This window comes from Mustelus asterias, chromosome 10, assembly GCF_964213995.1.
Source record: "Mustelus asterias chromosome 10, sMusAst1.hap1.1, whole genome shotgun sequence".
Taxonomy (NCBI): domain Eukaryota; kingdom Metazoa; phylum Chordata; class Chondrichthyes; order Carcharhiniformes; family Triakidae; genus Mustelus; species Mustelus asterias.
Window position 1 is genome coordinate 90,892,631 of NC_135810.1, and position 25,361 is coordinate 90,917,991.

A 25,361-nucleotide genomic window follows, 5' to 3' on the forward strand; every position below is an offset into this window, starting at 1 on the left:
TCATTTATATGAACATTTACTGCATTACATCCTCACAGTTAATTGAGTACAAATAAAAAAATTTAGTTGAATTTGTATTATTCTACATAAACTTAGTCGCTGAAGTTCTGTTTTGTGTTGATCATCTCACTCCAACTATAAACCTCTAGTTATAAAATACATGAAATACACTTTGTGTAGAAACAATACATTAACAGGCTAACAGATGTTACAGAAGATGAACGTCATAAATTTTCAAAAGCCTTGGGAAGTGAGGTTTAGTCAGCACTTTACTTTTTCACAACTACATTCAAATTCTAAGATTTTGCACAGCAGGTACAATTTGTTCCCTACTCTGATGATGAAAATATGTTACACTTTATAAATTAAGATGCTTAATGGAATCATCGAAGGAGTTCCTGTGGATTCTGACCAGTGTGTAGCCTTACCACGTTTAATCCTCCCTTCTCTGTAGAGGCAGCCGTGTGGCTGTACACTGGTGACGAAGATTGGCAATTCACCGTTTTTGCTGCCCCGTCCTCCTGCTACAGTCATTCCTAAAGATTCATGAGGATTTTTCTTTACATTGATCTGCTTTTCTTGACAAGTAACACATTGGGATAGGTCCTGAGGAAATAGGGAAAACTCTTGTTTTCATTCAATGTCTTCAAAATTAATGTGAAAACTGGGAGTCTTCATGAATATATTTTCATGGATTATCAATTATTTCTATTGTAGCTTATTTCATGATCTTTTCATTTATTTACCTTCAAAGATGATCATTCAAAAATGACATCTGATATGACTGTGACAATGACATTCAATATGACTGTGACAATGCCTAATGGCAGCCTTTGACATGGTTGATCACACTATCCTCTTCCAGTGCCGATCCTTTGTCATTGAGCCACGTGGGACTTTCCTCTCCTGGTCCCATTCCAATCTATTCAATTGTAGCTAGAGAATGACAGGCAATGGCATCTCTTTCCTCTCATGCACTGTTAAGTCCGAGGTTCCCCAAGGATCTATTCTTGTTGACCTACTATTTCTCATCTTTCCGTTGCTCCTTGGCAGCGACTTTATCCAAAAACATTACAGCTTCACAAATACACTGACAACACCTAGCTCTAACTCACTACTACCTCTCTTGAACCTGTCACAGCCTCTGATTTGTGTCAGACTGCTTAAGTAACATCCAGTACTGGATGCGCAGAAATTACCTCCACTTAAACATTGGAAAGACTGAAGGCATCGTCTTCATTCTCCATTACAAAATCCAATCCCTAACCGCTAATCCATTCATCTCCATGGCCAATGACTGAGGCTGGAATAGACTTTCAATAACTCAGTGTCCTATTAAATCCTGAGATAAGGTCTCGAGCCTTTATTACGTCCATCACTAAGACTGACTATTTCCACATCCATCTCTATCCCTGCCTCAGCTGATCTGCTGCTGAAAACCTCATTCAATACTTTATTACCTCTTGATTTGACTATTCCAAAGCTTTCATGGCCAGTCTCCCAGCTTGCTTACTCGGCATTCATCCAGGACGGCACAGTGGTTAGCATTGCTGCCTTCCATAACCAGGGACCCGGATTCAATTTCCAGTTTGGGTCACTGTCTGTGCGGAATCTGCACGTTCTGCCCATGGGTTTCCTCTGAATGCTTCAGTTTCCTCCCACAGTCCGAAAGACGTGCTGGTTAGGTGCATTGGCCATGCTACATTCTCCGTCAGTGTACCCGAACAGCCACCGGAGTGTGGCGTCTAGTGGATTTTCACAGTAACTTCATTGCAGTGTTAATGTAAGCCTACTTGTGACAATAATAAATAAACTTTAAACTTAACAAAACTCCGCAGCTTGTATCCTAACTCGCAGCAAATTCCATTCACTCTGTGTGCTTGTGCGCTCGCTGACCTACACCTGCTCCTGGTCCAGCAATGTTAATTTTGAAAATGATCATTCTTGCTTTTAATTCCCTACATGGCCTTATACAAATTAGAACATAGAACATAGAACAGTACAGCACAGAACAGGCCCTTCGGCCCACAATGTTGTGCCGAGCTTTATCTGAAACCAAGATCAAGCTATCCCACTCCCTATCATCCTGGTGTGCTCCATGTGCCTATCCAATAACCGCTTAAATGTTCCTAAAGTGTCTGACTCCACTATCACTGCAGGCAGTCCATTCCACACCCCAACCACTCTCTGCATAAAGAACCTACCTCTGATATCCTTCCTGTATCTCCCACCACGAACCCTATAGTTATGCCCCCTTGTAATAGCTCCATCCACCCGAGGAAACAGTCTTTGAATGTTCACTCAATCTATCAATTTTCACTGCACTATCAATGGTTGCTGTATCTTCAGTTGCCTCAACCTGAACTTTGGGATTCCTTTTCTAAAGCTCTCTGCCTCCTTTTCCCATTCTTTAAAATGCTTCTCAAAATCTACCTCTTTGACTCAGCTTTTGCAAGTGAACACCTGTTCCAGTATCTCCTCACATGGTTCAGTGTCAAATTTTATTTGACAACAGACTTGAAGTGCCTTGGGACATTTTTCATTGTTAAAGGTGCTCTACCAACGAACGGTCTGATTGTTATTAATTGATTTCCCTTCCTATATGGATTTAAGTAGGTAGCTTTTGCCGACCTCTCCTTCCTGTCAAGATTGGAAACACTCTGCCCAGAGAATCATAGGCATCGTCATTCTTAGCAAACTTAAGAGTCCAAGATCGATAGGTCACCACAGGTGCATACTACTTAACTTATATGTGATTAATGAAATGTATCACATTGGAAACTGCAAAATGATTCCTAATGGACAAGTATTATCTTGCTGATTATAAATCTGAAGTAAATAGCTTTAAATTGAATATTTAATATCAAGTGATTCCAGAGTTGAGAGGGTTGGCTTATGAGGAGAGACTGAATAGACTGGGACTATTCTCATTGGAATTCAGAAGAATGAGGGGGGATCTTATAGGAACATATAAGATTATGAAGGGAATAGATAAGATAGAAGCAGGGAGGTTGTTTCCACTGGCAGGTGAAACCAGAACTGGGGGAATAGCCTCAAAATAAGGGGGAGCAGATTTAGGACTGAGTTGAGGAAGAACTTTTTCACCCAAAGGGTTGTGAATTGTGGAATTCCCTGCCCAGTGAAGCAGTTGATGCCACCTCTTTGAATGTTTTTAAGGCAAAGATAGATCGATTTTTGAACAGTAAAAGAATTAAGGGTTTTGGTGAGCAGGCAGGAAAGTGGAGCTTAAAAATCCATGAAAAGATCAGCCATGATCTTATTGAATGGTCGAGCAGGCTCAAGGAGCCAGATGGCCTACCTTTGCTCCTAGTTCTTATGTTCTTTGTTCTTATGATAGTCATGCATACTGAAGCTAATTGGGAGTTATCTTAGAACTATTTTTGTAACACAGCCAATTAAGTTAACAATGAACAGGCTCAAATAATATAAATCATGCATTTTAATGATATTCATTAGTGAATTACTTTTCTTACTCACCTTTTGAGTATTGGGTCTGCTGTGGTACAGGAGCTCTGTATGTTGGGATAGATGCTGATTACTTGTCTGGGATCCCAGTTCTCGAATAACATTTGGGAGCTGCTCCTTTGTTGTTCTACAGATTATGAAATGAACTCTCTCACCACTGGCCTGATAACCATAAAAATAAAACATTTACTTGTGGGTTACCTTATACACTATTCATTAACGCTTAAAATGAAAACATTTCAGAAGGGATTAAGAACAAGGGAATCCAGAAATTGTGTGTCCAATAAGTTGGCCTTTTAACTCCAAAGTTTGATAAAAATCAGCCTAAGTTGTGATGAACGTATTTTCTGTTTACTGTAAGTACCCTATTTAAAATGAAATTAAGCAGTACCAATTCAGATCCTAATGGATGTACGCCGACACCGCAAAAGGTCAGAGGGGAGGTGGTGGTGTAATGGTATTGTCACTGGGCTAGTAATCCAGGGACCCAGGATAATGTAAAAGCAAATTGCCAGAATATGAAACAAGAATAGAAAATGCTGGAAAATCTCAGCAGGTCTGACAGCACCTGTGGAGAGAGAACAGAGCTAACGTTTCAAGTCTGGATGACTCCCATGGAAGAATACAAAAAAAAATCTTTAATTCAGGAATCTGATCAATTTCCAAAGCCTGGCAGTGCCCGTCAACGTTATCTTCCTGGTGGGGAGTCTGGGATGAGCCGGAGTCAGGGATGCTGCTTCCTGCAGCAGTCCTGAGCTGGAGATGGAGACAAACAGATGGTCAGATGGCCAGGTTAAAAAACCCACCTCTGTTTGCTGGGACATCAGTCTAGTTCTGGAGAGGAGTAAGTGGCCCCTAACGCCCTGCTCTCTCAACTGTAAACCCACTCCACATCCCCTCGTCAACCCTCACTCCCATAATCCCCCACTCTGTAATGCTCCACCCTCCATACTCGCCTCAATTCCCCTCCTCCCCATTCCCAATCACTCGGTATCTTCTATACACAGAACTCACAGGCCCTATTATAGCATGGGAGGCTTCTGAGTAGCTCATAAAACTGTCAAAATAAAGTCATTCAAAATTCACTTAAATGTATTATTCTCCTATCTGCTCATAAAACTGACAAAATAACCAATCTCGCAGTTCCCTTGACAGCCTTATAAGCAAACTCTGCTAAGTTAAATCCATTTATCGTTATGCATATCAACTTGATTCAATTCAAAAACCGCTATCAACAAATCTTCCAGAGCCAAATGCCTTTGAAAACAATCAGAAGTTCAGCCATCTGTCCAAGTTTTGAAACAGTCAAACATATGTCTGAACTGAATTTCAATAAAACCATGAAAGCATTGGAGACACCTGACACAGTCAAATCTGAATTTCAATATTGTGTAATGTAGAAGAACATGATGGATAATGTATTTTAATGCATCGGAAGACTTTTTCACTTTAATAATGCTATTCAATTTAATGGTCACTTACCTTTTTTAAAATCAGCCTGAGCCATCAATCACTGTATGAAATAGATATATTACTTATCAGACAGCATTTCATTATGACATGTGAATTTGGCAACACCTTTTGCACTTATTTGTCATACAGTTCCTGACTCCAAACCAGATTCCCCCATGGTTCACTACACCTCTTAGCTGGTATGTACAGCATCACCTTCAAAAACCACGACTCCATGAAAATTGAAGGGATTCTGAAATGTTCACTTTCACGATGGAACTGGCAATATCAGGACAGCTGGATACAGACACGTCCCTTATCCATACTGTTCAAAACTGCCAGTGACAGGAAGGGGTGTGGGAATTCCAGAATCAGTCGCTGCCTGACATTTTTAAAGCCTGACCAATGTGGCTGGCCCCACATTGATTCGGGAAAATCCAGCCTGAAGTTTCCACTTATAAAGCACACTTATTTTAATTCTAACAATATATTTTGGCTTGTTTTCCGGGTACTTCTGCTTCTTGAACCTTTACCCTTTGAAACTAAAATAAATACAATTAGGAAGAAAGGAAAATAATCTATGCTGCAGGTATTTCAGAATCTAGCAACCAGTACAGACTTATTGAAAGTAAATGATCTGAACCAGAGTGATCCAAGCAGTACGATCACACTGTGCAGAAGGAGTTGCACTGCTGATGTCAGGCTGGTATACATAGTTAGGACAGAGGGGAGGAGAGCTTCGCTCTGTATCTGTTTTATACGATCCACCATCCCAATGGTTGGTTGGTGTCAAACAGCACATCCCTTTGGCTGTTTGCAACAGGCAGAGTTGACTGCACTCAACCAGCCTGTGCTTGTAAAACATCGGGCCCGATTTTACCATATGGGCAGACTTGAATCTGGGAGTGTTTCAGATCTGACTTTTGACCCGGTCTCCGGTGTCCCCATACGCACTCTGCTTGGAAAAAAAATCAGTGATTCCAAATCGCGCTGCAGAAGCCTGTGGGTGGGGCTTATCGTGCCCGAAACACTGCAAACTCCGATCGGAGCCTTCAACTGCGCATGCACAGTAAAAAAATAGAAAAACGCTCCCCTGCCACATCGCTCCTGGGACGGATAATGCCTCCCTCCTGGCCCCCACAGACATTGCCCCACCCCCACAACATAACTGACCCCCTTATCCCCCCCACCCAACCGATTGCGGCCTCCTGCCCTCCTTCCCCCCCCCACCAATTGCATGCAGAGTGGCAGTGGACTCCCCCTTCCCCCCCCCACCAATCGCACGCAGAGTGGCAGCAGACCCCCCCGCCTCCCTTGCCCCCTCCCCTGCTCCCCCCACCAGAGAGCCATCTGACCCGCCTCCCTCCCACACCTGAGAGTGATCTGACCCACCTCCCCCCCACCAGAGAGCCATCTGACCTGAGTCAGAGAGCCACCGGAAGCTCTGAACTTACCTCCTCAGAAGCTGGAGTGCCCGAAATGGACCTTTGCGGACCATATCTATTTTGTGCTGAATCTGGACGGGCAAACATGGTGGTAAAGGGAGAAGTGCTCGTATAGTTGGGCGTCAAGCCCATTAATTAAATTTAAATGCATTAAAATGCATTTAAATTGCTGTTGCGCCCTTTCCAGGCACGATCCTGATTGCCACCATCTTCAGCCATTGGTAAAGGGGGAACTGGCGTGGAGGCGGGTGCGGATCGTGCTACTCACTTCAAGCCCAACTTTATCAAGTTTTCGCACCCGAATACGGGCGCAATGTGATGGTAAAACCGGGCCCATAGTGTCCAACATTAGGTGTAATTCTGGAATTTGACACGCATGTTAAACAATCCTGATTGTGCTAAGAATTGCACTGAAAACCAATTCAAAATTATTTGTTGGGATCGCAGGGCAGCTCACGTATGCATGCTAGAAGCTACATATATTCATGAACAGGGCCCTGGCTTTTGCAAATAGATAGAACATGTCCACACACTGTGCCTTTTTCAACTAAGCAAAAGGTTGGGCGACAGTCACTCCCTGGTGCATTCCTCATGGCAATGTCTCTACCGATCAAACTCCTCTTGCTAGCCAATGAGCACCCTCTTCTCATGCAGCATAAATTGTCGTTGTCCTTTGAGATTTGGTATTCTTGCGAATCTGTCCTGATAAGCACCAGATGAAAAGCTGTGACAGCATGTCTCTTTTTTCAGCACAAATGTAATTAGTACTACTTGACTGCTTCCACAAAATATTACCATAGTGGCAGTTATGTAAGTTTGGAGTTTGATTCATGAGTTGTTCATGAATTGTCTTTGATTTGGAATACAAATATTTGTTTTGTAAGGAATCAAGTACTTGAAGGGATTTAATATTGAATGGGCTTTTATCAATGGAAATGTCTCTTTTATATACAGTGAAGTCTGTAATATATATTTGGAAATTTTTTTTTCATCTCAGCATGACTCCTGAGGTCTGCTCATGGTAGATACTGGGTTTGTTGGCATAGAGGATGTGAGGGTAAAGAGTGGTGGATGGGAACATGGGTCGACATATGGGCTTTAGACAGCCATGGGGTGGAGAGAGTGGCATTGGTTGACATAGAGGGTATGAGCGGCCATGGTGGTGTAGAGGGACTTACGTTGGCATGGTGTGTGGGGGTAAGAGGATGATGGCTAGAAGGTGGTAATTTGTTTTAGCATTTTCATTATAACTGGGACAAAGTCCCAGAGCACTGTGGCAGCCTTTGCATTGCTTCCAGGGGCAGCGGGCCAGACTCCAGTATGCACCCACATCCTGAGCAAAACTCCAGTTCTGACCCCCAAGTTGGGTTTGTAGAGTCGGGAAATTGGGTATAGAAATTTGAGTCTAGCACTTAGTGCTAGATATTCAGCATTCCAGCCACTAGCACTCATATCTCTCAGCTTGATGAGCTATGCTAAAAAGAAAAAGTGAAGGTTAAAAACTTCAAACAATAGTTGCATTGTGCTTTGCTTTATGACGTCATTACTCTGTCTAATTTGAAATTAAATGATATTTTTGTAAAGCTTCCAATGACACAAAATTATTCTCAAGTTTTATTGTTACATTTCTTCAAGCTACAGCTACAAGTAGCACTATAACATGGAGGCTAACATGCAATTTCGAGCCAAATATTTGACTATATACCAATATTACTGATGCACTAAAATAAATGTACCTGTATAATTTGTGCAGCATGTTCGGGCGTTCCATGCTTCAGGTCATGTCCATTTATGGCAAGCACCTGATCATTGCTGCACAGCCTTCCATCCTGAGCAGCCAAACCACCTTCCAGAAGGTCCAGTATGAAGATGCCTGCTTCATCTGTTCTACGAACCAATTTAATACCAAGTTGCTCACTAGAGTCCCTTTTAAGCAAAGTCACATGAAACCCATCTTCTCGTATACAGCTGTTATCAGGGTGGATATTTGTTCGACCAAAGCGTCTCTCCCTTAGAACAGTGAGATGTAGAGCAAAGCAGGGTTGTGAAAACACAGACCTAGCATAGTTGTGAGGTACATTGCTGATATCAACACCATTCACCTGAAATAAAATAGAAATGGCTGCAACACTCACTGTATTTTATATTAAAGGACATAAAAAATATAGAATGATTGGCACAAAACATATATTTCCTGACATTTATTGTATGACTGAAGCCATACAAGGACATCACATGTCAAATATGCACAGTCTAAAGGCAGACCCTTGGTTCATTTTCTGCTGATGCTTTGCCCTGAGCCCTTTTTTTGGTAGTTTTTGTCAGTGGTGGTTTGCCATTGCCTTCCACTCCCAGGGACAGAGGGAGGAGGCAGGTCCCAAGACAACCTCAGCCAGAATGGGAATTGAACCTGCACTGTTGAAACTGTTCTGAACCACATGCTAGCCATCCAGCCAATTGAGTGGACAATCAGCCAAACATTAGCAAATCTACATCCTCCAACTTTTAGATGGGAACGTAAGCAATGAGGAAGATATAAAGAGACTTCAAAGAGATACAGGCAGGTTGGGTAAGTGGGCAAGAACATGGCTAATTGTATGCAATGTGTCAAGGTGTGAAGTTATCCACTGTGTAGCACAGAAAATAACTATATCTATATCAGTGTTAGTTGTCCAAGAAAAGTCAGGTATTTTCTCTAATGGGCAACCAATCTGCAACAGCAGTTTAATGGCAGACAAAGTTGTAAATTTATCTCTTGGATTCTTCATTTTAACAATGACCTTTGGATCCAAATCTTGTGTACAGGAAAATGAGAACAAATTCAACAAATGCACAATTATATAGTATACATACTCTCTGAGGCACACATATAAACCACCAGTCCTGTAATGCTTAAAAATCAAATGCATCATTGCTGGAGATTCAAAGTTGTTCTGTATGTTAAAATATCACATTTGATCTTATAGCTTAGACATGTTTTCATTATAATGCCAATATTGTTTGAACAAAATTCTTTTGGTCAGATTTCCTCAGGTTTAGTGAAATAATCTTCAATTCAAGTTTAGAAAAATTGATTTAATGGACACCATATTTTTTGACAAAGTACGGCATCTATAAATAAGTATGTGAATGAGATTAATTCTGTAGCTTGCTAGTTATGGAGATTTAATAATTCAGATGTCTCTCACCTCCTGATGTTATTCAATTGCAGAAAGGGTCTAATCTGAGTTATTGCTTCAAGTAACAATTTGCTGACAAAGTAATTTCCAACTGAGTGGGTCCCTGGTAAGCCCAGATATTCAAAATGACAGCTCACCATAATGAGAAAGAATAGTTCCAGCATTCCAAGAAACATTCAAAGGAATTATTTTCACTTACTTAGCCAGGAATTGGTGAGAACAGTTTGGGTGGAGAAAGTATACTTTACAAAACACAGCAATAATGTAACAATTTATCTGCATCTTATATAGCCTAGTTATTTTGAAACAAATCAAATTAGATACACAAACGATTTTTAGTTTATTACCTGCAATATTTGGTCACCAGAAAGAAGCCTTCCATCTTTTGCAACAATACCATCTCGATAAACTTCCTGAATTACAATATTTATCAAAGGAGTTTCATTTCCACCTACGATGCTCAGGCCAAGCTCCATATAGGGATTGGCCCTATGGATTTCAATACTGGTAATCTCTCCATCAGGCAGACCAGGTTGGTTTGGTCGTGCTGCAATGAAAAAAAAATACACGTAAGTGCACTTAAATCATTAACACAAATTTCCAATTCATTATCAATCAGTAATTCAGAAACTTTTATTATATAAATGTTCATACACGTATAGTTCAGTCACATAACAAAACACATTTTCTGAGATGGTGGGCAGTTTGTGTTTTTCCACAAATTGCTTCCTCTTCTTAGGGTGTTCAGAAATGTACATAAAAGCCTGATTTTTTTCCAAGGGGAGGAAATGAAGGTTAAGGTATCAATTATCAAAGGAGAAAATCTATACTCACATGCAAGAGTGCGAGATAAAGAATTCTGTTTGAGACTAAAGAGGGAGAGCAGGATTAATAAAGCTATTGGAATAGAAGAAGCTACGGTGAAATAAGTAGGACAAAAATACCATTAGAAGAGGAAGTACTTATGAGATAGTCAGAGATCTAAATACTGTTTTCAAAGGACCAAGGAAAATCAAAACAAATTCCAGTTTGGAATAATAAGGAAAAAAGGTACCAGAAAAATAGTATCAGAATTAAGTGGTAGGTACTTAAATGAAAATTGAGAAATTAATAGTAGAAGTAACTAAGGCACAATATGATATAGTAGATATAATGTGGATTAAATTTAGACAAGACTGGGAAGTTAACATTTTCAGGTATAACAGGCCAGATTTTGTGATCAGGATCAAAGTCACTGCGCTTGTGCTGACCTGAAGAAAGCAGCCCACAATGATTTAGTGATCACTGTGGCTGTTACCAATGTCAGTTTGAAACTGGCATCAAGTCACGGTGGCACAGTGGTTAGCACTGCTGCCTCACGGTGCCAGGGACCCGGGTTTGATTCCCGGCTTGGATCACTGTCTGTGTGGAGTTTGCACATTCTCCCCGTGTGTGTGTCTTCCTCCGGGTGCTCCGGTTTCCTCCCACAGTCTAAAAGACATGCTGGTTAGGTGCATTGACCTGAACAGGCGCTGGAGTGTGGCGACTAGGGGAATTTCACAGTAACTTCATTGCAGTGTTAACGTAAGCCTTACTTGTGACTAATAAATAAACTTTAAAACACCTTTAGTCAAGGGATCTGCAGGCATCTAGCAGCAATGTCAGCAAGCAGGATAAGTAGCCAATCACATTGAAGTATTCTCTCACACAGCAAATCAAGAAGTTAAAAGAATTTGAATTTGTCACTTTTAATTATAATTTTGGAGAGCAAAATAAATTTTTGAGACATGCACATGGGATTAAGGGAGAAATTAAAATAATACTTTAAAATATATTTTAACGCATTTATTTTAAAGGAGAAATTTAACATTACACAAATAAAATGGAAGTTTTTCATGTACATCAAGACTATTCAGGAGTTATTGTGAGATTAATAGCTAAAAAGGGCATCTCTCCTCTGTTCAGCGATTTTCACTAGATTGCAGTGGGGACATCAACAGCATGCCTTCAGGGACGCAAAGAATTACTGACTTCTGGATTTATACACTTAACTTCATGTGACCAGACTCCAGAAGTTACTGTCGGTTTCAGAAGAGTAACAGCAAACACTGACAGCTTTGTGTCATTACAACCGCAAAATCTGGGCCAATATTTTCAGATTTCATTAACGTTTTTCTTGTGAGCTGCAAGTGCAAAATGGCCACTTCATTAAAGCTCAGCAGTTCCATGCAGCAGAAAGATCAGTAAACCTTAGCACACAGCCAGCAAGTAATGCCTGTTGAGAGGAGATTGTATGGTGACGAAGGTGTGGGAGGGGGAGTGCAGCAGGAAAGAGTGAAACATCTTGCTTCTTTCATTCAGTGCTGTACAACAGACAAGCAAAGTTAAACTTGTCAAAATAAAAGGAACAGTAGCAACATGGATACAAAATTGGCTGAGTAACAGGACACAAGAGAATAGTGATTAATGGATGCTTTTTGGGCTGGAGGAGAATTTGTAGTGGAGTTTCCCAGGGGTCTGCGCTGGGATCCTTGTTCTCAGTGATATACATTAATGACCTAGGCCAGTAGTGTGTAACATGTGGCCCATCAACGTTCTGAATGTGACCTATGGGATATTTTGTTGGCTGTTGTAGGGTTGCCAGATTCCTCCGGTTTCCACCTGGTATTATTAAAGTGATAAGCAAGGGCACCTGAAGTGAGCTGCCTGCTGATAGCACACAACTATGACTATGAGAGCCATGTGCTCCCTTTTTGTGCAATTAAAATGGTGCTATGGTTCAACAGGTACACCCTGCAAATTCTAGGTACTCAAGTGTAGTATTTCTTTTGTTTTTTTCATTTGAAGTTGATGACAGTTCTGTAACTCGTTATGAAATATTTGACATTAATTAAATGTATTTAATCTTATTAATGGGGTCATGGTTAGTGCACATGCCTGATTTGAAACTTGTGGCTCACTCAGATGAAGAAGGGCCACTCATGTGGCCCTCTCACTTGTCTATGTTGTTCATCACTGACCTAGACCTTGATGTACCGGGCACAATTTCAAACTTTGCGCATGATACAAAACTTGGAAGCATTATGAACTGTGTGGATGATAATGTAGAAGTTAGAAAGGACGTAGACCAGGTGGTGGAATGGGTGGACAAGTGGCAGAGTAAATTCAATGTGGAAAAATATGAGGAGATGAATTTGGTAGTTACTACAAATTTGGTAGTTAATTACTAAAAAGGTAGTGCTGGGTAGGCTAATGGGACTAAAGGTAGACAAGTCCCCTGGTCCAGATGGAATGCATCCCAGGGTACTAAAAGAAATGGCAGAGGCAATAGCAAATGCATTAGTTGTAATCTATCAAAATTCACTGGACTATGGGGAGGTGCCAGCTGAGTGGAAAACAGCTAATGTAACGCCACTGTTTAAAAAAGGAGGCAGACAAAAGGCAGGTAATTACAGGCCGGTTAGCTTAACATCCGCAGTTGGGAAAATGCTGGAATCTATCATAAAGGAAGAAATAGCAGGACACCTGGATAAGAATGGTTCAATCAAGCAGACGCAGCATGGATTCATGAAGGGAAAGTCACGTTTGACTAATTTACTGGAGTTTTTTGAGGAGGTGACGAGTGCGGTTGACAGGGGGGAACCGGTGGATGTGTTGTATTTGGATTTCCAGAAGGCTTTCGATAAGGTGCCTCACAAAAGGTTACTGCAAAAGATAAAGGTGCACGGAGTTGGGGGTAAAGTGTAAGCGTGGATTGAAGATTGGCTATCTAACAGAAAACAGAGAGTAGGTATAAATGGGAGCTTTTCTGGTTGGCAATCTGTGACTAGTGGCGTGCCGCAGGGATCCGTGCTGGGGCCTCAACTATTTACCATATACATAGATGATCTGGAGGAGGGGACTGAGTGTAGGGTAACAAAGTTTGCGGATGACACTAAGATGGGTGGGAAAGCAAATTGCGTGGAAGACACAGAGTCTGCAGAGAGATTTGGATAGGTTAAGTGAGTGGGCAAGGATCTGGCAGATGGAGTATAACGTTGGTAAGTGTGAGGTTATCCACTTTGGAAGGAATAATAGGAAAAGGGACTATTATTTAAACGGTGAAAAATTACAACATGCTACTGTGCAGGGGGACCTGGGGGTCCTTGTGCATGAATCACAAAAACACAGTTTGCAGGTGCAGCAGGTGGTCAAGGCGGCAAATGGAATGTTGGCCTTTATCGCGAGAGGGATGGAGTATAGAAGCAGGGAGGTCATGCTGCAACTGTACAAGGTGCTGATGAGGCCGCACCTAGAGTACTGTGTACAGTTTTGGTCCCCTTATTTAAGAAAGGATGTATTGGCTTTGGAAGGGGTGCAGAGAAGGTTCACTAGGTTGATTCCAGAGATGAGGGGGTTGGCTTATGAGGAGAGATTCAGCAGACTGGGCCTGTACTCTTTGGAGTTTAGAAGATTGAGGGGAGATCTTATAGAGACATATAAGATAATGAAGGGGCTAGACAGGGTAGAAACATCGAGATTGTTTCCACTTACAATGGAAACAAGAACTAGGGGGCATAGCCTTAAAATACGGGGGAGTCAATTTAGAACAGAGCTGAGGAGGAACTTCTTCTCCCAGAGGGTAGTGAATCTTTGGAATTCTATGCCCAATGAAGCGGTAGAGGCTACCTCATTAAATGTGTTTAAGTCACAGATAGATAGGTTTTTAGCCAATAAGGGAATTAAGAGTTATGGGGAGCGGGCGGGTAAGTGGAACTGAACCCACCATCAGATCAGCCATGATCTTATTGAATGGCGGAGCAGGCTTGAGGGGCCAGATGGCCTACTCCTGCTTCTATTTCTTATGTTCTTATGATATTATGTTTGAATAACATGGACAGACAATATAAAATAAAGGGCACAACTCTAAAGGGGCTAGGGGAGCAGAAGGACCTTAGTGCATGTGTGCATAAGTCATTGAAGGTGGCAGGACAGACTGAGAGAGCAGTTAAAGCACACAGTATCACAGGCTTTATTAATAAGTGCATCAAGTGTAGGAGCAAAGAGATTATGTTGAACTTGTATGAGACACCAGTTTGGCCTCAACTGGAGTGCTGCAACCAGTTCTGGGTGCCATGCTCTAGGTGAGATGTGAAGGTTGGAGAAATGGCAGGTAAAATTCATGAGAATGGTTGCAGGAATGAGGAACTTTAGTTATGAAGATATATCGGAAAAGTTGGGACTGTGAAGAGAAAGCTGAGAGGAGATTTGATTGTGGTATCAAAATCATGAAGGGTCAGGACATAGTAGATAGGAAGAAAGTGACATGAGGAAATATTTTTCTAAGTAGTTAAGATTTGGAAGTCACTGTCTAAGAATATACTGGAGATAGGTTCAATTGAGTCACTGAAATGGCAATCAAACTTATCTGAAAAGGAAGTATGTACAGGGTTACAAGAAGAAGGTGGGGAAATGACACTCCATGGATTGCTCATTCAGAGAGCTGGTGCAGGTACAATGGACTAAAATCCCTAGTACTGAAAGGGTTACATACTTGATTACATATTATGATAAGAATTGATTTAACTACAAGTTAGACTTGTCCAGGCTCTGAGCCTTTTGCTAGATATTTCACCATTAACTTAGCACTGAACCATTTCTGATGATTATCAATCATTGAAGATCTGGTTATGTTTTATAGCAGCCATTTTCTGTCTGTCTTGCTATCTTCAGGGATCTGTGGACATTCATTCCAAGCTCCTTCATTTCTTCTACACCTTGCAGCATTCTCCCATTAATTGTGTAATACTTTGCTTTGTTTGAATTCCCAAATGCAAATAAATTGCAAAAAAGTTGAAAGGGTAAGATCACCTTCCTCTGTGGTTGGACTCTGGAGTTCATCATGGAGATCCCAGCTTGCAGTGCTGTTTGCTCGGTGAAGATAAATATTGGAATTTGTCAGCTGTCGTTTAGGGCGATTTGGTTGAATATCCATAGGATGAATACCTGAAGGTTCAGAAACATATTCACTTAAGAAACAAGTCCATACCACTGTAAATAATTTCTAACTTAAATCTAACATAATTTAAATAAATACTTTGACTGATCAGAATCAAAAGTAATTACTCCATGTTATATCATAACAACATTAGGCTTTTGTAAGCCTGTTTACTTTCCTTACTTTTGACAGTTTGGAGATCAGTCCTGGTTACATAATCAACAGAGGAACAAAAATAAGCCATTTAGTTCCTCAATTCTGTTCTGCTAGATTTCTAAGACCCTTCTGTAAAACAGCTTCCCAATTTTACAGTAAATAGCCTAGCTCTAATTTTAAGCATAGGCTTGGACATCTCAGAGGTGACATGGATTCTGCAGCTGGAGCTACCGTTCATCAGGGGTGTCAGGACTCATGGCCGCATATTACAGGTGGCAGCCAATTACATGACCACCACTGGGCCGGAGACCCTATTAAAAAAGGAAACCTATGCCCAAAAGCTGCTGGCCCAGAGAGCCGGCAACCTTGTCAGGGCCACCGAAGAAGTTGGCCACTGCTGAGGCAGGCAGCTGAACTGGAACCGAAAACAGGTATATGAAGACAAATTTTTAAATAATTAAAGGGCTGAGTGCTACAGGGAAAACAATTCTTGGCAAATAGTTTGGGCTGAGGGGAGTGCCTTCACTGCTTATGGCCCCTCAGTAGTTTCATAAAACCTTCCACCTGGGCTGCTGTTCCATTTAGCTGGTGGTCTCCTCACTGGCAGGGGTCGACATTTGCAATCAGCTTTTTAAAAACCCACTTTAAATGGTTCTAATTGGGCCTTCAAATACATAAATTAGTTGCCCATCCCAAGGACTTGGGCAGTCCATCTGCTTCTGGTCCGAGCATTAGTAAAATGAAGGCAGAACCATGTCTGAATCAACGTTACTCCCTCTGATTTTCCTAGCTTACACCCACTCCCGGGTGCCAGTAAAATTCAGCCATCTGTCTTCGTGATCATTATTACCTCATCACACAAAATAATTTTGCTGTATATGCCTTATCGAATCAATATTGTTTTAAACACATTCATTAGAATGCCCTTCATAACTATTGAAACTCAAAGAAATACAAGACAAGTTTATGAAAAAGCTAAATACTGCAAATGATCAGTATTGTTGAAAATAAGAGACATGTCAAAGCTTTTCATCTTGCACTCATCAGGACACTTTTTGGCAAAAATACCAAAATAAGCGGAAAACACCAATTTACATTGTATGAGAAGAGAATTCAGATTTGTTGGTAAGAGGACTCTGATTGGTAGAGGTGGTACCATGGAGAATGCACCAATTAATGGTGACTAACTGATAACTGCCAAACATTTAAACCAGGCAGCTTGACCCTGATTGGTCAAGGCTTTGCCCTGAGAAATGAGTCAGCTAATGGTGTCAATTATTTTGTTTAGCTGAAACAGGCACAATGGGTTCTATTTTACCATTTTGATTCCGCTGGGCGGACTTGAAACTGGGAGTGTTTCAGATCCGACTTTTAGACCCATTCTCAGGTGCCCCCATACACACTCTACCTGCAAAAATATGAGCGATTCCAAATCGCGCTGCACAAGCCTATGGGCAGGGCTTTACACGCCCAAAACCCTGCAGCTCCGATTGGCGCACGCTCAGAACAAAAAAGATAGAATGCTGCTCCCCTGCCACATCCCTCCCAGGCCGGATAATGCCTTCCCTTGGCACCCACAAACATTGCCCTACCCCCACAATATTACTGACCCCCTTATCCCCCCCACACCCCTGCCATCCAGATCGATCGCGGGCCCATCCTCCCCCACCGATCTCAAGCAGAGTGGCAGTGGACCCCACTTCCCCCCCACTGATCTCAGGCAGAGTGGCAGCAGACCCACCTCCCCCCCACCCCACAATTGCGGCCGTTTCTGGGCGTTGGTAAAGGGGAAACTGGCGCAGAGGCGGCTGCGGATTGCGCTACTCACCTCACACCCGACTTTACCAAGTTTTTGCGCTCGAAAACAGGCACAATGCGATGGCAAAATTGGGCCCAATGTGTCTAAATGTTGGTTCTGTCTGCGAAGAACAGGTCTCTGTCTTCATATACGTAGTTTCCTGTACATGCAAATACACCACACTGCAATCCCAACTGACAATTTTAAATTGGTTGTCACTATAATTCTTGGCAAGGATTATTTAGCAAATGTTGTTCAATTGTGGGATAACATTTAATGTTGAACACTGTTTTGAGTTTTGCAAGCATGGACTGGTTGGTATGGTCTGTACCTTGCCCATGGCTAACAGTGGCTAGATTATGCTGCATAATACAATCCTCCATTCTTCTGGCTTATGTACCTAGCATCACACTGGCACGGAAATTCATATACCAAACTAATCGTGTGTGAGATAGGCAGAAAGTCTTTGTGACTGAACAGCAGAATCCTGTTGGTGGCGAATACCACTTGTGTTGTTATTGCATGGCAGTGAGAACCAACTCGCTTCACCTGTTGCTCAAATTTTTGCCCTTTCAGAGTAATCGGAGGTAGACTGGGCACTTTTCAGGGTCAAAGGTGATGGCCTTAGGCCCTTTCAGGAGTTAGTGTGAAATACAGCACGAAATGATCTGACCAGGCTAGCCCGCACAATTCCTTTGATGAGTCCTATTTCAGCATCAAAATTGCATGGTGAGCAAATGGCTTGGACCCTGTTTACAAGGTTGCCGTTAAGACCAATTTCATCATGTTCCCAGCTAGAACTCCTAATCAAAGAGGTAGTAACAGGACATTTATATTGGGCTCCCTCACCATTGGCAACATCCTTCCTGCATCTACCCTATCTAGTTGTTAGAACTTTATAGGTTTTTAGGAGATTTCCCCCCTCATTCTTCTGAACTCCAGTGAATATAATCGTAACTGACTCAATCTCTCCTCATACGTTAGTCCTGCCATCCCAGGAATCAGTCTGGTAAACCTTCGCTTGTATGAAAGAGGCCAGTGAGGGTGAGTCGGTGGTGAGTGGGGTCAAGGGTATGGAGGGAAAAGCCTATCGCCCTGGGTGTGGTAGGAACAGTCAGTCAAAGAAAAAAAAGGGCTCTAAAGAGCAGTGTCAATACTGTACTTGTGTGTCTATCTCAGGGTGTTGACTTGCAGGGCTTTGAGTTTACCTACAATATTTCAATTATCCCTGCTGAGAGTTACATTGAACAATGTCATCTGCAACGCATAGAAGGGAGGGCCAGCTGAGCCTGCAAATTCAGCCATGTTCCACAGAGGTGATTGACTTCCAACAACCACAACCATCTTTCTCTGTGCTTGGTATGACTCCAACCAGTGGAGAGGTTTCCTCCAATTTCCATTGACTCCAATTTTGCTCGGGCTCTTTGATGCCATAGTCAAATGCTGTCTGGATGTCAAGGGTAGTCACTCTCACCTCACCTCTTGGGTTCAGCTCTTTTGTCGATGTTTGAACCAAAGTTGTACTGAGGTCAGGAGCTAAGTGACCCTGACAGAACCCAAACTGAGTGTCCGTGAGCAGGTTATTACTGAATAAGTGCTGCTTGATAGCACCGTGGATGACCACTTCCATCACTTTACTGATGATTGAGAGTAGACTGATGGGGTGGTAATTGACCGGGTTGGATTTGTCCCCTGCACGGGGCATAAATGTGCATCTTTCCACATTGCTGGGTAGGTGCCAGTGATGTAGCTGTACTGGAACAGTTTGGCTGGGGGTGCAGCAAATTCTGGAGCACAAGTCTTCAGTACTATTGTCGGAATATTGGCAGGGTCCATAGGTTAAACTTTAAACCTTTGCAGTATCCAGTGCCTTATATTCCATCTGCCAAATTTTTGCCCACTCACTTAACCTATCTATATCCCTTTGCAGAGTTATGTGCTCCTCAAAACCTACTCTCCTATCTATCTTTGTGTCATCAGCAAATTTAGCAACAGAATATTTGGTCCCTCCATCCAAGTCATTAATATACATTGCAAATAGTTGAGGCCTCAGCACTAACCCCTGTGGCACTCCACTAGTTACAGCTTGCTAACTTGAATATGGCCCATTTATCCCTATTCTCTGCTTCCTGTTAGCTAACCAATTCTCTATCCATGCTAATATATGTTAGCCTATAAACCACAAGCTCTTATTTAGTTACAGTCGATGTCTTAAAACGTGAAATCTTGTTGTTCCATTTGGAAGTCTGGATTTCTCTTTTTAAAGGTTATTGGTCTTTATGGGGACTGTAACGAAGGTTACAGCTATGGCTGAACATTTGTGGCAAGAATTTTTTTGTGAGTTCTCCAGATCGACCATTGTAACTTTAGCAGAAACCTCAAGTGGACACACAAATGGGATTTTCATTGATATTCCTCTGAAGTTACGCTGTCAATTTGGAGAAATCCTAAGGAAATTCCCAGTGTTGATGTCAAAATTGTTTTATACGCTACACTAAAAACTCATAGTGCAAATGATGGGCCAATGCAATTTTGAAGAGTTACCCAGATCAGAAATATCAAGAAGTATCATTTACATGGATAATTTGGTGCAAGTAAAATTTCAGCCTTTGCAAAGCTAGGCTTCAAAATAAAAACTTTGAGATATAACTTACTTTGTTATTTAGGTGGAGCAGTGAATTGCCATTTAAATGCGATCAAAACTCTATTGAATATAGTTTTCATATATTCAGAAATCAGGGCAGAAAGCTCATCAGCTTTTTAATCTTAAAATAATAAAAATAATATAAAATTAATGTAACAATGTGGTTCTAGGTTAACCAGAATTGCAGTAATTGTCAGTTCAAATCTGCAACAACTTGGCACCTTCAAATACTCACTGTTTTCCTCTGTGCTTCCTTCAAAGGCAGGATTGTCTAGGCCATGTTCATCTACACAGACAGGCGTTGCTGAAGCAACGCTGTATCCCACAGTTGTCGTTTCGATCTGCAATTGGTCTGTATCTGATGGTGCATGCAATGGTTGCCCTGCCACAGTGGACCTATCACTTCTGGTCTCAGTTTGTAATCTGCAAGTCCCCTGTAGCTCTAAAGCAGCTCTGTGGTTTGATGCTCCAGGACACCTAAAAAGGAGAACAGAATCAAATATATTTCAGCCTGTTTTGAAAGATGGAAAATTTTGAAAACCACAGAATTCTTAATTTCAGTGATTTCAGGGAGAAAGACAAAATGTAAAGTACAGAGCAATCAGTAGTATTTAGAAATTATAAAGTTGAGAACATTTAATTTTAATGGCAAATGTGCAATAAAACCAAGTACAAATTAGTCCAATCAGCCCACTTTTCCATAAGAACTGAGGGTCTCTCCACCATGGCACCAAATTACCAGTTGATTGATTCTAGGACTTTTGACCTCCATTAATTTATCTGGAAGGTTATTTCAGGCATTGAGGAAGGAAGTTAAAAGATGATAACCTAGATTTGATTCAGCATACATCCAACCCAAAGAGGTGTGGTGTGAGAAGAGGGCTGTTCGATCTGTACTGTGTTGACTGTGCATGTATTTGCCAGATCATTGCCCTCGATTATGAGCATGTATATTGATTTGCATGAAATTGTGCACTACCACAGGATTTTAAGATGTGAAACAGCTTAAAATGGAGGCATAGCTAAGTCACTTTGGAACCCAGTTCAAAAAAAGTACCAAATGTAGGAAATGCAGGAAGCTAGAGTACCCTGTGTCTTGAGACAGGCCATTGGCCACAGGAAATGCTGTCAGTGACAGCAATGAGATAAGTGTATACAAAATAAAAAGGGGAAATATTTTGTAAACTAAAATAGGATAAAACCCCTGTTCTGGATGGATTGTATCCATTTGCAGAATTTTACATACCCCTGCTGGCGGGTTTGCAAATGGGATAGGGGGCTATAAAATTCCTCAGATGGCCTCTCCATGAGGCTCCTCCCCACCCTGATTCTTATAGAATCATAGAATCCTACAGTGCAGAAAAAGGCCATTTGGCCCATCAAGTCTGCACCAACCACAATCCCACCCAGGCCCTATCCACATATCCCTACATATTTACCCACTAACCCCTCTAACCTATGCATCCGGGGACACTAAGGGGCAATTTAGAATGGCCAATCAACCTAGCCTGCACATCTTTGGACTGTGGGAGGAGGAGCACCCGGAGGAAACCCACGCAGACACAGGGAGAATGTGCAAACTCCACACAGACAGCGACCCGAGCCGGGATTCGAACCCAGGTCCCTGGAGCTGTGAAGCAGCAGTGCTAACCACTGCTACCGTGCCGCCCAGTAGTTACTCTTCTGTAACCTTATTGTGGGACAGGTGAGTCACATGCTAATCTAGCCACCTTTCCCCCAAATGAGGCAGATGAGTAGACAATTAACGACAATTTGAGGGCTGTTTCCTGCCTGGCATCAATTCTCAGGCTGATAGGAGGAGTTCAGGCATTGAAGTGAAACCCAGAAAGTGACTATGCTCAGGCCTCAGGCAGAGAAGCAGGAGAGGCCACCATCCACAGTTTCCCTTCAACAGTGGGCAGTTGCACCAGGCCTACAAGGTCTGTCCCTTGTGGTGTTCTCTCCACCAACATCCCCAACTCCTCTTGGTCCAACCCCCAGGGTTCATATCCGCTTCCTGCATCGAGACCCCATGTACTTACGTTATGCTGGACTCCCGGGAAGTAGACTCTGGGGACTGTTTATAGTCCGAGTCCTGTCCACTGCAGCTGCAGGCACCACCAGTCTGATTGGCTGGCAGCTCTCTCAGGCAGCACTTCTCCCAACTGGAGAAGTTAAGTCCTGCCTCCAGACAATTAACACTTCTTGGGAGTATTAAATAGCTGCAGAGCAACCAATATGAACAGCGACACATTCGCCACCAACTCTTCGGGTGGATAGGCCTACTATCCTAAAAATCCTGGCCCATGTATTTTAAAATAATCCAGGAAGAGATAGCAGAGGCATTTGTTCGAACATGGTGTAGTATCAGAAGACTGGTTAATAGTTAATGTAATTCCTACATTTAAGAAAGGGGGCAGAACATGCCAAGTGAATAATAATCCAGTCAGCTTAACGTCAACTGAGAAATGGAAATACTACTAAAGGATAAAGTAGAACGTAAATAAATATAAAATAACAACAAATAGCGTGGATTTCAAGAGGGAAAATCTTGCTTGACCAATTTCATTGAATTTTTTGGGGAGCTAACAAGGAGCGGTTTATGAAACATAGCTTGCATGCAGTAGATGGAAGAGTCTGTGAAATTGTTGGGGATCTGGTCTGGGTCCCTGGTGGTTAGCTGAGCCCAATTACACGGCAGAAAGCATGAGCAGGTTATGCAGGCTTGCTGCCGAATCACGAGGCGGGGCCAGGAAACCCACACCACCTGATGACCATGCAGGATCTGGTGCCATGTTTAAAGGGCTGGATGCCTTGTGTTAGAGTTGGAAACCATCTTACAGGCTTTAAGCTCTGCAATTTAAATCTCCAGCATCTGAATTTCTGGTGCACAAAATACAGTCCAAAGTCCAGGCAGAAGATTCTTTCGCTGTTGCACAAGATCATTCAGAGGCATCAACAGCTCTGAGATGTCACAGTCCAGCCAGCACATTCCCTCCAGGGAATGAAGCAGGACAGGGTGGATGACTCCCCGTGCTGCCACTACCTCTCCCTTTCTTTGCAGACAGCCTCACAAGAGTCCTACCTTAGGGACTCAGATGTGTAATGTCACTTTCAGGGATGACTCCTCTGTATCTCAGTTATGGGTTGTCCTCTAAATTTCAGACTCAGTACGTCTGGATTTGGAATTTCCTGCCGGAGGCTCCATCTCTCAATGTCAGCTCAGCAGGTTTTAACACACAGGAAACATCTCCAAGATCAATCCAGTGCCCTGTGACTCAGCCTCCTGGACATCTAAAGGAGTCAAGAAAGCCATTGAGTCAAGGAAGCTACGTGCAAGTGGCCAGCTATCACTGGGAAGACTCAAGAGACATGTGCAAGTTTCATCAAATCGGGGTGGCAGGATTAAATCACGTTGAATGCACTTAGCATATCAATGAGCTTTGCGTCAGTAAAGGGTGAGTTCACAGTTTTGTTACCTTGCTGTTACTGTCTTAATCATTTACAATAGGCTTGTCAAGTCATGGTCCACGGTGCTGCCTAGAACCACTGTTTAAAATACCTGTAAGGCAACTAAATTAGAAGTTGAATGATTCTGCAAGGAACTGCTCCTCCAATTGGAGACTGTTTCTCTCCTGCATTTGCTGCTGTAAGGCTCACTCAGTCGCAAAGGTGGGAGAGAAACAGTCCCTGATTGGAGGAGCAGCAGACACCAGCAGTGGTGAATTTGCTGAGAAGAAATAAATTTTCATGGGGGGAGTCGGTGAGAGAGAGCGAGAGACTGCTGGGCCATGCTCTGGCCAATCTCACATTCTAATGGTCATATTAATTAATTACTATTTTTTAAATTATCAATTAAATTGCTCTGACATTGTTTTACTTTTGCTCAGCAACTTGTTTCTTTTCTTCATACCTCAACTTTATTTTGAAATGCAGTTTAATATTTTCCAAACTTTATCTTTCTGAAATTTGCTCATTGGCCCCTTGAGGACAAAAAATGGAAATATGGCCCTTCACACGAAAAAATTTGGACAAGCCTGGTTTACATTTACTCGCCACCCGCATAATTCTCCATGCCCACTCACTATCTTACCCACTCCATTAGGCCCAACAAAATCCAGTCCAATTTCTCTGGATATTCAAAAGACCTTGGTAAAGGTGCCCCAAAGTAGATTAATGAATGTACCAGTGATAAGGAAGGACTGTAGAAAAAGAGATAATCAGCCATGGATATCTAAGGAAATAAAGGAGGGTATCAAATTGAAAGAAAATGCATAAAGTGGCAAAGATTAGTGGGAACCTAGAGGATTGGGAAATCTTTAAAGGTTAGCAGAAAGCCACAAAAAAGCTATGAAGAAAAGTAAGATGGATTATGAGAGTAAACTTGCTCAGAATATAAAAACAGATAGCAAAACTTTCTACAAATATATGAAACAAAAATGAGTGGCTAAAGTAAACATTGGTCCTTTAGAGGATGAGAAGGGGGATGTAATAACTGGAAATGAGAAAATGGCTGAGGCATTGAACAGGTATTTTGTGTCGGTCTTCACAGCGGAAGACACAAATAACATGCTAAAAATTGATGACAGGAATGCTATGGCAGGTGAGAACTAGAAACTATTATCACAAAAGAGGTAGTGTTGGGCAAGTTAATGGGGCTAAAGGTAGACAAGTCTCCTGGCCCTGATGGAATGCATCCCAGGGTACTAAAAGAGATGGCGGGAGAAATAGCAAATGCACTAGTGGTAATTAACCAAAATTCACTGGACTCTGGGGTGGTTCCCGCAGATTGGAAAACAGCAAATGTGACGCCACTGTTTAAAAAAGGAAGTAGACAAAAGGGAGGTAACTATAGGCCGGTTAGCTTAACTTCTTTAGTAGGGAAAATGTTTGAATCTATCATCAAGGAAGAAATAGCGAGACATCTGGATATAAATTGTCCCATTGGTAAGACACAGCATGGGTGCATGAAGGGAAGGTCATGTTTGACTAATTTGGTGGAATTCTTTGAGAACATTACATGTGCAGTGGACAATGGGGAACCTGTGGATGTGGTGTATCTGGATTTCCAGAAGTCAGAGAAATCAGAGAAACCCTACAGTACAGAGAGAGGCCATTGGGCGCATCGAGTCTGCACCGACCACAATCCCACCCAGGCCCTACTCCCATATCCCTACATATTTACCCAACTAATCCCTCTAACCTATGCACCTATTTTTTTTTAGCATGGCCAATCAACCTAACC

General features: G+C 42.1%; 1 protein-coding gene across 2 annotated transcripts in view; it reads right to left on the minus strand.

The window, feature by feature from the left end:
- lnx2a (ligand of numb-protein X 2a) overlaps nt 1–25,361 on the minus strand; it is a 132,686-nt gene that overhangs the window by 18,595 nt on the left and 88,730 nt on the right. For both annotated transcript variants that reach the window (XM_078222845.1, XM_078222846.1), the window contains 6 exons: nt 20,352–20,593; nt 15,392–15,526; nt 9,910–10,109; nt 8,120–8,485; nt 3,499–3,648; nt 429–606 (listed from right to left, as the gene is read on the minus strand). In XM_078222845.1, coding sequence (XP_078078971.1) covers nt 429–606; nt 3,499–3,648; nt 8,120–8,485; nt 9,910–10,109; nt 15,392–15,526; nt 20,352–20,593 — 1,271 coding nt within the window. The remainder of the gene's footprint in view (nt 1–428; nt 607–3,498; nt 3,649–8,119; nt 8,486–9,909; nt 10,110–15,391; nt 15,527–20,351; nt 20,594–25,361) is intronic.